At 41.8% G+C, this 12,830-nt stretch overlaps 1 protein-coding gene across 2 annotated transcripts in view; it reads right to left on the bottom strand.

The window, feature by feature from the left end:
* Positions 1 to 12,830, bottom strand: part of TMCC3 (transmembrane and coiled-coil domain family 3) — a 146,575-nt gene that overhangs the window by 46,495 nt on the left and 87,250 nt on the right. For both annotated transcript variants that reach the window (XM_073573228.1, XM_073573229.1), the window contains exon 2: positions 4,343 to 5,256. In XM_073573228.1, the coding sequence (XP_073429329.1) occupies positions 4,343 to 5,256 (914 nt within the window). The remainder of the gene's footprint in view (positions 1 to 4,342; positions 5,257 to 12,830) is intronic.

Genomic DNA, 12,830 nt, shown 5'->3' with positions numbered 1-12,830 from the left:
AAAATCAGTTTTGCCAATTTAAAAGAACAAAGAATAAGGCTAGTTTCACACTTGCTTTTTTTTGCAGCGCGTTTTTCCCGCAAAAAAACGCATTGAAAAAACGCATACAAAAGCATACAACTGCTGCGTTTTTTTCAAGCATTTTTATGAGCATGCATGAAAAAAACGCAGCGTTTTTATGCATTTGTATGCGTTTTTAGTGCGTTTTTACCGCGTTTGCGTTTTTTTCCAACATTTTTAGGTGGCCCCTCACACTACCCAAACCATGACTTTACTAACCCTAACCCTGACCCTAACCCTAACCCTGACCCTAACCCTTAACCAAATCATACTTAACCCTAACCCAAACCCTAAACCCTAACTAACCCTAACCCTGACCCTGACCCTAACCCTGACCCTAACCCTTAACAAAACCACACTTAACCCTAACCCTGACCCTAACCCTGACCCTAACCCTAACAAAACCATACTTAACCCTAATCCTGACCCTAACCCTGACCCTAACCCTTAACAAAACCATACTTAACCCTAACCCTGACCCTAACCCTAACCCTGACCCTGACCCTAACCCTGACCCTAACTCTTAACCAAACCATACTTAACCCTAATCCTGACCCTAACCCTGACCCTAATCCTTAACAAAACCCATACTTAACCCTAACCCTGACCCTAACCCTAACCCTTAACCAAACCATACTTAACCCTAACCCTGACCCAAACCCCAACCCTAACCCTGACCCTGACCCTAACCCTAAACCCCCTTAACTAACCCTAACTCTAACCCAAACCCCTAAATTCCATGGTTAAAAAAAAAAACGCATATGCAAAAAAACGCATACATGAGCATGCCAGTGCGCACATATGCGCATCCATAGGCTATAATGGCCATTTTTAGCGCAAAACGTGCGCATATGTGCGCATGCGCTTTTTTGCAGGGCCAAAAAATGCAACATGCTGCGTCTGGAAAATCCAAACGCACACCCCAAAAAAACGCAGCGCATGAAAAGCGCATACATGCGCTTACAAGCGCGCAGGTATGCGCACCCATGTTAAATATAGGGGAAAAAACGCATGCGCACATATGCGTTTTTTTCCAGCGCTAAAAAACGCAAATGTGAAACCAGCCTAACTGATTGAAAAAAAAATTCAAATCAGATGTCAGCTCCCAGGGTAAAGTTCTCCAAAGGCGGTTTATATGGAAAATGTGCACTAAAAGGTGTCATAGAAAATGTATAGAAAAAAGTGGCCGTGTTGACATAAAAATATCTAGCAACAAAAAAAAAAAAAAAAGGAGCCCAAAAAACATTATATACCAGCTTTACACCCAAATTTAATATTTACAATACCCATTACAATGCGAACTGGCACATAATTACCAGGACTTTCTACTAGCCCTGACCTGTGCCCTTTAAATCAGTCTTTCCCTATTTTATAGAGATGACATATTCCCTCATTTGTTTTATTTTACCAATAAAAACAACATTTGGCATTACTTTTTAGTGCATTTATAAAATATGGTGCAATCAGGGCCATTTATGGCTTTTCATTCAATCCTGCCTAAGGAACAAGGTCAGTCATGTTGAGCAGCGATAAATATTGTGGCCGGAACCAGTTAGCAAACTTGAACTCCGGTGCCATGTTGTTTTCACTGGTAACCACCACGGATAAACAATGGAGTTCTAGGCAACCGTAGTCCAAACATACCCAGGCCTCGTGAGGGTTGTAGTCCATCAGCTTATTGCAGAAATTATAGACAGTAATAGATTTTGCTATTAAATAAGCTTTAAACTAAATAAACCTTTGGACTTGAAAATAAATATAAAAAGAAATCATAAAAATTACAATCCTGGTGCTGACTACGCTGTTCATATGATGAAAGTCGGGATATTCTGTTTGCAGAGTTAACACCCTAACCGAAACAACCCGCAAGAACAGAAAGGTCACACATAATAAAATGATTCAACTACCTTTATACCAGGGGAATAGTGATACCTAGCACTTGCAAACAAAGACTACGTGCACAGCCCACAATGGCGACTTAATCAGGATGTTATACAAAAAGAGGGTTGCACTCTATTGTGCTAAAGCATGTCAATGTGAAGTCTCAATAGCAATATGGTTTTTGAATATTAGGAAAAAATGAATGAGACGCTTTGCACAAAATTTGGCCAAATAATAACTGCCCATCAACCATCTTCAAGGTGGTCCTTTGTTATTTCTAGGTTAGCTTACTGACCGAGCACTCTGCCCTTCACTATGTGGTGAATAATTACAGCAGGTCCCTACCAATCCCTGCAATCAATAAATGCAGGCTTTACCGAGAGAGGTGTCCATTCACCCAGGAATTCAGACAGACATCAGCCTAAGGCCAGGGTCACACTTGCGAGAAACTATAACAAGTCTCGCGTCTCAATACCTGGCACTGATGCCGGCACTCGGGACCGGAGCGTGCAGCTGCATGTCTTTTTATGCAGCTGATCGTTCCGGTACGAGTGCCGGCTGCAGTGCCATGTATGGAGACGAGAGACTCGTGAGAGTTTCTCGCAAGTGTGACGCTGGCCTAAGAGAGGTGTTCACACTGGTCAGGGACCCATCAGTTTTGAAATTGAAACGACTGACGTTGATGGGCAGACAATATTTGGCAAAATTTTGTGCAAAGTGTCTCATTCATTTTTTTCCTAATATTCAAAAGCCATATTGCTATTCATATTTCACATTGACATGCTTTAAAAAAAATAGAGTGCAACCCTTTATTGTATATTGAAAAACACCCCCATAGCATGATGCTGCCACCACCATGTTTCACTGTTGATATTGTATTGGGCAGGTGATGAGCAGTGCCTAGTTTTCTCCACACATACCGCTTAGAATTATCACTAAAAAGGTCCATCTTTGTCTCATCAGACCAGAGAATCTTATTTCTCATTGTCTGGGAGTCCATCATGTGTTTTTTAACAAACTATGGTTTCCATCGGGCCACTCTGCCATACAGGCCCGACTGGAGGAGAGCTGCAGTGATAGTTGACTTTGTGGAACTTTCTCCCATCTCCCTACTACATCTCTGGAGCTCAGCCACAGTGACCTTGGGGTTCTTTACCTCTCTCACCAAGGCTCTTCTCCCACGATTGCGCAGTTTGGCTGGACAGCCAGGTCTAGGAAGACTTCTGGTGGTCCCAAAACTTCTTCCATTTAAGGATTATGGAGTCCACTGTGCTCTTAGGAACCTTGAGTACTGCAGAAAGTCTTTCGTAACCTTGGCCAGATCTGTGCCTTACCACAATTCTGTCTCTGAGCTCCTTACTCCTTTGACCTCATGATTCGCATTTGGTATGACAAGCACTGTGAGCAGTGAGGTCTTATATAGACAGGTGTGTGCCTTTCTAAATCAACCCCTATCAGTTTAAAACACAGCTGGACTTCAATGAAGAAGTAGAACCATCTCAAGGAGGATCACAAGGAAATGGACAACATGTGACTTAAGGCTGTGTTCCCATGTTGTGCTTTTTAAAGGCCGCCGCGGAAGCCCTTATAAAACGCTAGTTAAAATGCATCCCATGTAATCCTATGGGATTCCACAGTTGCTGTGCCAATGCTGCGGATTTTTCCGCTGCGGAATAGCATTGCGGAAAAATCATCAGCATGTCCGTTCACTTTACGGAATCGCGGCGATTCCGCCGCCATAGGATTGCATTAAAACGCTCACTTTACGCATGTGACTATGCCCACCATGCGTAAAGTGAGCATTTCATGTGCGGATGGTACCCAGGGTCCGGAGCAGAGGAGACTCTGCTCCAGGCCCTGGGTACCATATTCCTGTTAAAAATAGAATTAAAATAAAAAAATAGGGATATACTTACCCTCTGTTGGCCCCCGGAGTCCTCCCGGTCCTCAGCGGTTCTTCCCAGGCGTGCTTTGCGACAAAATGACCTTTGCGACGTCGCGCTCGCGTGACGTCAAAGGTCATTCTCGCAAAGCACGCCTGGGAACGGAACTGACAATTCTGCAGCATTCCTGCAACGTGGGCACATAGCCTACATATGAGTGTCTGAGCAAAGGGTCTGAATACTTATGATCATGTGATATTTCAGTTTCTTTTTTAATAAAGAGGTCTGAATACTTTCGGTACCCACTGTAAATATTAAGAAAAATGTGGATTTCTTTGGAATAAGACAGCAGATCACAGATATCAAAGTATCATTATATTCAACTTTCTATGACCTACATGCCCATATACTGTAGACTGTTTAGGAGGGTAGATCCCACTGACAAATTCCTTTTAAATGCATTAAACGTAAATAAAAAAAAGTCAAGAAATAGAAAAATACATGGAATGAGATTTTACCTGTATCTTTCGTCTTGCAATGTTTGAGAAATAATGGTATAGTCTCTTTTAAACTGTAATTTGAGTTGCTCAATGTCTTCTGCCAGCTGAGACTGAGCTTCTCGTATTTCTCTCAGCTCATCCAGAAAGACAGCAAGATCTTGACCATCGGCAGTATTTGTCCGCCCAGCATCAAATGGCTGATTTCCATTGCTATCTGCTGAACCAGATGTTGCGCTAGAACACTCATCATCACTTACGTACTTGGGCTTTGTCACTATTGTGGCACTACCACTCAAATTTCTGGAATTGCTTTCTGGGTGAAAGTCATCAAGAGAATTCTTTAAATGAGCAATGTTATCGGCACTTCCAAATTTATTTCTAATAAGATTTGCAAACTCCCTTGATTTATTAAAAACAAACATTGGCGGAGTCAATGATACCCCCGGTACACCCATTTTACAGGATTCCACTGGGACAGCAGGCCGAGTAACGCTGGTGACATCTTTTACAAGATGTTGTAGATCTTTCAGGCTTTCTTTGGAAATATCCTTGGTACTTTTGGTGGCAGAGCCATTTTGCTCTATTTCCTTTAACTTTTTATGATATTGTTCTAGTTTTTTCTGCAGCTGTGCGATAGAGTGGGCAGATTTCTGGTTCTTCTTTTCGAATACTTGTTTAATTCGACTTGCCTGCTGTTTATCGGCACTATTCACCAGTTTCAAGTACTCGGCCACATTGCCGTCACGAGCACTTTGTTCAATTTTGATCTGCTCTGTGACTTTCAAAATTTTCTGCTTCAGGCTGTCAGCAGAGAGTTTTACTTTGTGAAAGTCTAGGGCGCCATCAGGTATGTCGAAGTTAAGATTGGTATCTGATCCTCCACGTCTTATGTTGAGAGGCAAGCTGAGCGTGTTCATATCAGACCTGTCCACCTAGAAAAAAAAACAAACACACAAATATTACTTAGAACTTGGATGGAATTTATCTTCACAAATATTTGTCTGGACGAAGGAGCATGAGTTTTAGAATGTTATTTTAACCAAATTGTAAGCACAGGTCTAATTAAATGTTAACCCATATCTCCAAAATGCACCACTTATGATCTTTTAGGTATGATGTGAAGGCACACTTGCAACCAGGGCTGAAAGTCGGAGTCCATTTTGGGGAAGTCAGAGCTGGTATAAAATGGACTGACTACTAAAAAAAAAAAAATATAATAAATTGGGTTCAGTAGTTCAGTGCAGGATGTGCTGTAAATGTTTTCATAATTTGGTAAAGTTATGAAACCTTGAAAATAAGAGGCCCCCATTTCCTTTCAGCCTGGTGAAATGACTGCCACTGTCAGATGGAGAATGAATGGAGAGGTGGCTGTAAGCAACTTTCTACAGTCTGTTCTGTAAGAGCATCGAAACTGCTAAGCAAGCAAACAAGCAGCAGGGAGTCAAAATTATAATAATATTTATTTCTATATAGCGCTAACATATTCCGCAGCGCTTTACAGTTTGCACACATTATCATCGCTGTCCCTGTTGGGGCTCACAATCTAAATTCACAAAACAATGTCTTTTGGAATGTGAGAGGAAACCCACGCAAACATGAGGAGAACATACAAACTCCTTACAGATGTTGCCCTTGGTGGGATACTATAAAACGTCAGACAGAAATGCCCCATTAACTGTATGCATACAATTTTTTGTTAAAAAGACACAGAAAATCCCTGAGGTTTTATGAGAGATATTTTAGCAATTTACACAGTATAAGACATATAATTAAACACGTCTCAGCTCAAATATGCTTGCTATTCACTCTACTCACAATCATCACACATTAATGGGAAACGCCCTGGCTTTAAGTAACCAACATATCAATGCACACCTAAAAGATTTACTACCTTACTAATTATAGTGCACAGAAAAAAAAAACAGTGTATACCATGTATCTAACTCTAACTATAAAACCTGTTACTTAACACCTTTCTATTCCTACTGTAATACACGCACACAGACTAACACTCTAGAGCTAGACATCACATTACTGTTCAGCCAGGCGGCAGGTAGACATGCACACTGCGCTAGTTTAGAAGGCCATCTTTGCAGCGTTAGTTTCAAGAACCATTTTTCCTTTCAATATCTGCACTTGTAAACTTTTACAATATGTCTTGTGATGAGCACAAGGCTGAATGTGCATCCTGCTTTGTCAGAGATAAGAAAAATAAAATATGACCACTTTCTTTCAATTGGAAAGACATTACTCCCCATTATCCATGGGTTGTGTTGGGTATTGCAGCTCAGTTCCTTGTGAAAGGAGTTCTTCACTTTGACCTCAGATAGTCCATGGTTGTGTGCTAAAGCAATTTCCCAAGGTGGAACTTTACTTAGAAAGAAATTATAACAGCCAAAAGTCCAACGCAACTATAGTCATTTACTGAGCAATATCCATGCAAAGTCCCACAGGGCAGAGTTTAATCGTGAAATTGTGTTCCGAGCATGAATATTTTACCAAGTACCAATTGCGCATCACAAGAACATTAGGAAGTTAACAAATACTCCATTATGGAAAGTGGCAATTAAAAAATATCTCTGCGATATAATAGCTGTAATGTTCTTTCTGCTGTAACAAATTCATCTGCAAACCAAGCCGTCCTGCTCCTGTATGTAAAAATCCACAAATCTCTTTTTGTTCTTCAGTAAACTCTATTAATCCATACACATTAAACCATCGGGACTTTACGTCACTATCAATGGTTGCATGCAGGAAAGACATTCCCTACACAAGATGTAGGCATACCATCAATAATGTAATGGAAACATGCTACCAGTATTTATGATAAAAAACAGTTGTTACAATAGTAAAGCTATAAAATTGGAAAACAAGTGAATAGCATTTAGAATTGTTGAATACAGTATCCCACTTTTACTCAGACTGAACTGAAGGAGAAAGTGCAACAAACTCATTATATACACCGCCTAAGTTTGGAACAAAAACTTCCTACCTGTTTTCCATCTACTCCTCCTCTTCCTGGATTGACAGGTTTGAATTAGCAAAAGCCAGAGCAAGGCAGCGATAGATGGAAAACAAGCAGGTGGGTGGGTACACTTAACTGTTGGTCCATGCCAAGAATCCCCGGAGCGACTATTTAGTGCTGACACTCCCTTTAAAAGTCAAAAATATTAAACATAAAATGTGTTGCAAGATTTTTTTTTTTTGCAGTTCAAGGCAATTTTTTTCTTAAAAACACATTCAAAATTTAGATGAAGTTGTGAAATTTAATCGCTTTTACATGTGGTCCTTCAAAAAAAGCAAACATGGAACCACATTAACCCCTTCACGACCAATGACGCCACATAGGCGTCATGAAACCTGGTTCAAATCTGACCAGTGACGCCTATGTGGCGTCATGACTTCAAAGCCCCCCTGCGGGTCGGGTGACCGGGGTCACTGAAAGGTCACCTGACCCGCAGATACAGGGGGCTTTGTAATTCACCACAGGGGGCGTGGCTTCGCCCCCACGTGGCTACGATCGCTCTGATTGGCTGTTAAAAGTGAAACAGCCAATCAGAGCGATAGTAATATTTCATCAATGAAAATTGATGAAATATTACAATCCAGCCATGTCCGATGCTGCTGTAGCATCGGACATGGCTGGAGACACCGATTCCACCCCCCCCACCGGCGATCGCCCCCCCGCAACTGAATGACAGCAGCGATCTGCCGCCGCTGTCATCATCTGCCCCCCTCCCATTCCCTCTGCTCCCCGCCAGCCTCCGATCCCCCCCTCACCCCCCCCGGTACCTCCGGTGTCCCTCGGGTCCGGATGACGGGCGCCGCCATCTTTGAAAATGGCGGGCGCATGCGCAGTGCGCCCGCCCGAATCTGCCCTCTGCAGATTCCATTCTTTCATTTTGATCACTCTCACAGTGATCAAAATGAAAGAAAAAGTAAATAAACCCCCCGATTATCACCCCCATAGGTAGGCAGAACTAATAAAATAAAGATAATATTTTTTTTTTTTTTCCATTAGGGTTAGGGTTGAAAAGAGGGTTAGGGTTAGGGTTGAAAAGAGGGTTAGGGTTAGGGTTGAAAAGAGGGTTAGGGTTAGGGTTGAAAAGAGGGTTAGGGTTAGGGTTGAAAAGAGGGTTAGGGTTGGAAAGAGGGTTAGGGTTGGAAAGAGGGTTAGGGTTGGAAAGAGGGTTAGGGTTGGAAAGAGGGTTAGGGTTGGAAAGAGGGTTAGGGTTGGAAAGAGGGTTAGGGTTGGAAAGAGGGTTAGGGTTGGAAAGAGGGTTAGGGTTGGAAAGAGGGTTAGGGTTGGAAAGAGGGTTAGGGTTGGAAAGAGGGTTAGGGTTGGAAAGAGGGTTAGGGTTGGAAAGAGGGTTAGGGTTGGAATTAGGGTTAGGGTTGGAATTAGGGTTAGGGTTGGAATTAGGGTTAGGGTTGGAATTAGGGTTAGGGTTGGAATTAGGGTTAGGGTTGGAATTAGGGTTATGGTTAGGGTTGGGATTAGGGTTCGGGGTCTGTTGGGGTTAGGGTTATGGTTAGGGTTGGAATTAGGGTTAGGGATGTATTGGGGTTAGGGCTGTGGTTAGGGGTGTGTTGGGGTTAGGGCTGGAGTTAGAATTGAGGGGTTTCCACTGTTTAGGCACATCAGGGGGTCACCAAACGCGACATGGTGCAACCATTGATTCCAGCCAATTTTGCGTTCAAAAAGTTAAACGGTGCTTCCTCCCTTCCAAGCCCCGACGTGTGCCCAAACAGTGGTTTACCCCAACATATGGGGTATCAGCGTACTCAGGAAAAATTGCACAACAACTTTGGGGGTCTAATTTCTCCTGGTACCCTTGGGAAAATAAAAAATTGGGGGCTAAAAAAATATTTTTGTGGAAACATTTTTTTTTTTAATTTTCATGTCTCTGCGTTATAAACTTCTGTGAAGCACTTGGGGGTCCAAAGTGCTCACCAGGCATCTAGATAAGTTACTTGGGAGGTCTAGTTTCCAAAATGGGGTCACTTGTGGGGGGTTTCTATTGTTTAGGCACATCAGGGGCTCTGCAAACGTAATGACGACCGCAGACCATTCCATCAAAGTCTGCATTTCAAAACGACACTACTTCCATTCCGAGCCCTTACGTGTGCCCAAACAATAGTTCCCCCCCATATATGGGGCACCAGCGTACTCAGGACAAACTGTACAACAACTTTTGGGGTCCAATTTATCCTGCTACCCTTGTGAAAAAAAAAATTGCTGGCTAAAAATCATTTTTTCTGAGGAAAAAAAAATATTTTTTATTTTCACGTCTCTGCGTTCTAAACTTCTGTGAAGCACTTGGGGGTTCAAGGTGCTTACCACACATCTAGATAAGTTCCTTACGGGGTCTAGTTTCCAAAATGGGGTCACTTGTGGGGGGGTTCCACAGTTTAGATACATCAGGGGTTCTGCAAATGTAACATGATGCCCGCAGACCATTCCATCAAAGTCAGCATTTCATAATGTCACTACTTCCCTTCCGAGCCCCGACGTGTACCCAAACAGTGGTCATCCCCCACATATGGGGTATCAGCGTACTCAGGACAAACTGGACAACAACTTTTGGGGTCCAATTTATCCTGCTACCCCTGTGGAAAAAAAATTGCTGGCTAAAAATCTTTTTTTTTTTGTGGAAAAAAAAATATTTTTTATTTTCACGGCTCTGCGTTATAAACTTCTGTGAAGCGCTTGGGGGTTCAAGGTGCTCACCACACATCTAGATAAGTTCGTTGGGGGGTCTAGTCTCCAAAATTGGGTCACTTGTGGGGGGGTTCCACAGTTTAGGTACATCAGGGGCTCTGCAAATGTAACATGACACCCGCAGACCATTCCATCAAAGTCAGCATTTCAAAATGTCACTACTTCCCTTCCGAGCCCCGACGTGTGCCCAAACAGTGGTTCCCCCCCACATGTGGGGTACCAGCGTACTCAGGACAAACTGGACAACAAATTTTGGGGTCTAATTTATCCTGGTACCCTTGTGAAAATAAAAAATTGCGCACTAAAAAATAATTTTTTGAGGGAAAAAAAAGTTTTTTATTTTCACGGCTCTGCGTCAAACTTTTCTGAAGCACTTGAGGGTTCAAGGTGCTCACTACACATCTAGATAAGTTCCTTAGGGGGTCTAGTTTCCAAAATGGGGTCATTTGTGGGGGAGCTCCAATGTTTAGGCACACAGTGGCTCTCCAAACACAACATGGTGTCCGCTAACGATTGGAAGTAATTTGCATTTTAAAAAGTCAAATGGCGCTCCTTCCCTTCTGAGCCCTGCCGTGTGCCCAAACAGTGGTTCCCCCCCACATATGGGGTACCAGCGTACTCAGGACAAACTGGACAACAAGATTTGTGGTCCAATTTCTCCTGTTAGCCTTGTGAAAATTAAAAATAGTGTGCTAAAAATCATTTTTGAGGAAAAAAAATTATTTTTTATTTTCACTGCTCTGTGTTATAAACTTTTGTGAAGCACTTGGGGGTTCAAAGTGCTCCCTACACGCCTAGATAAGTTCCTTAGGGGGTCTAGTTTCCAAAATGGGGTCACTTGTGGGGGAGCTCCAATGTTTAGGTGCACAGGGGCTCTCCAAATGCGACATGGTGTCCGATAACGATTGGAGCTAATTTTCCATTCAAAAAGTCAAATGGTGCTCCTTGCCTTCCGGGCCATGCCGTGCACCCAAACAGTGGTTTATGACCACATATGAGGTATCTGTTCACTCAGGAGAAATTGCTCAACAAATTTTAGGATCCATTTTATCCTGTTGCCCATGTGAAAATGAAAAAACTGAGGCTAAAAGAACATTTTTGTGAAAAAAAAGTGTTTGTTTTTTTTTACAGATCAATTTGTGAAGTACCTGGGGGTTCAAAGTGATCACTATGCATCTAGATAAGTTCCTTGGGGGGGGTCTAGTTTCCAAAATGGGGTCACTTGTGGAGGAGCTCCAATGTTTATGCACACAGGGGCTCTCCAAACACGACATGGCAACCGCTAAATATTCCAGCATATTTTCCATTCAAAAAGTCAAATGGCGCTCCTTCCCTTCTGAGCCGTGCCGTGCCCCCAAACAGTGGTTTATGACCACATATGAGGTATCGTTGTACTCCGGAGAAATTGCCCAACAAATTTTAGCATCCATTTTATCCTGTTTCCCATGTGAAAATGAAAAAATTGATGCTAAAAGAAAATTTTTGTTGGAAAAATTAAAATGTCCATTTTTTCTTTCCACATTGCTTTAGTTCCTGTGAAACACCTGAAGGGTTAATAATCTTCTTGAATGTAGTTTTGAGTAGCTTGAGGGGTGCAGTTTTTAGAATGGTGTAACTTTTGGTTATTTTCTGCCATATAGACCCCTCAAAGTGACTTCAAATGTGAGGTGGTCCCTAAAAAAATGGTTTTGTAAATTTTATTGTAAAAATGAGAAATCGCTGGTCAACTTTTAACCCTTATAACTTCCTAACAAAAAAATATTTTGTTTCCAAAATTGTGCTGATGTAAAGTAGACATATGGGAAATGTTATTTATTAACTATTTTGTGTCACATAACTCTCTGGTTTAACAGAATAAAAATTCAAAATTTGAAAATTGCAAAATTTTCTAAATTTTCACCAAATTTCTGATTTTTTGACAAATAAACGCAAAAATTATCAACCTAAATTTACCACTAACATGAAGCCCAATATGTCACGAAAAAACAATCTCAGAATCGCTAGGATCCGTTGAAGCGTTCCTGAGTTATTACCTCATAAAGGGACACTGGTCAGAATTGCAAAAAATGGCCTGGTCATTAAGGTCAAAATAGGCTTGGTCATGAAGGGGTTAAATGACTATCCCTGAAGTGTGTAACAAATTGATAAAAATTCTGTTGGGGCACCAAGTACTTCTTATTTCATAAACTGACTTAATTACCTATGTAGTTATGTGTAAGAGTATTAATATACTTACCCATCACCATTGTCCTAGAAAACATTAAAATCCATAACACATCTACAGGGAGGAGGAATTCACCCCCCTCCTCTGTCACACAATCTCTCAAAGAGACAGAGCTTGCAATCCAAGAGCCTCCTTGAAGTAGAACCACATGGTTAACAAAGGGAAGTGAGGAAATTATGCATCGCTGGGAAGTGAAAAAAAAAGTACCGTAATTCAAATCCCCTTTGAGGCCAGGACTTCCTATGGTGACCAAATAATTAAGACAAAACATCTATTGTGGGAATGGACATGAAGTTTAAGATTTGTGGATTTGAGAGGCAGAGAAGCAGAAAATCTAACACCTTTAGAAGTAACTTGTTCCTCCTCCGAGGAAACTGGACATCTGCAACAAATCGGTACAGCGTCAATGGGAAGTTATGAATATTGGGGTTTGTACAAATGACATATTGATGCGACATACGTTTTCAACTTCAGAACTAACCGGAGAAGACTATGCATATTTTTTCATAACTAACAAATGCCTATAAGCCCCAAATCAATAGTGGCCAGGTCGCTGAAAA

The sequence above is a fragment of the Dendrobates tinctorius genome, unplaced genomic scaffold, assembly GCF_039654945.1.
Source record: "Dendrobates tinctorius isolate UK_male_01 unplaced genomic scaffold, ASM3965494v1 ptg000035l, whole genome shotgun sequence".
Classification (NCBI taxonomy): Eukaryota; Metazoa; Chordata; class Amphibia; order Anura; family Dendrobatidae; genus Dendrobates; species Dendrobates tinctorius.
This window is presented reverse-complemented; position numbering and strand designations above follow the sequence as displayed.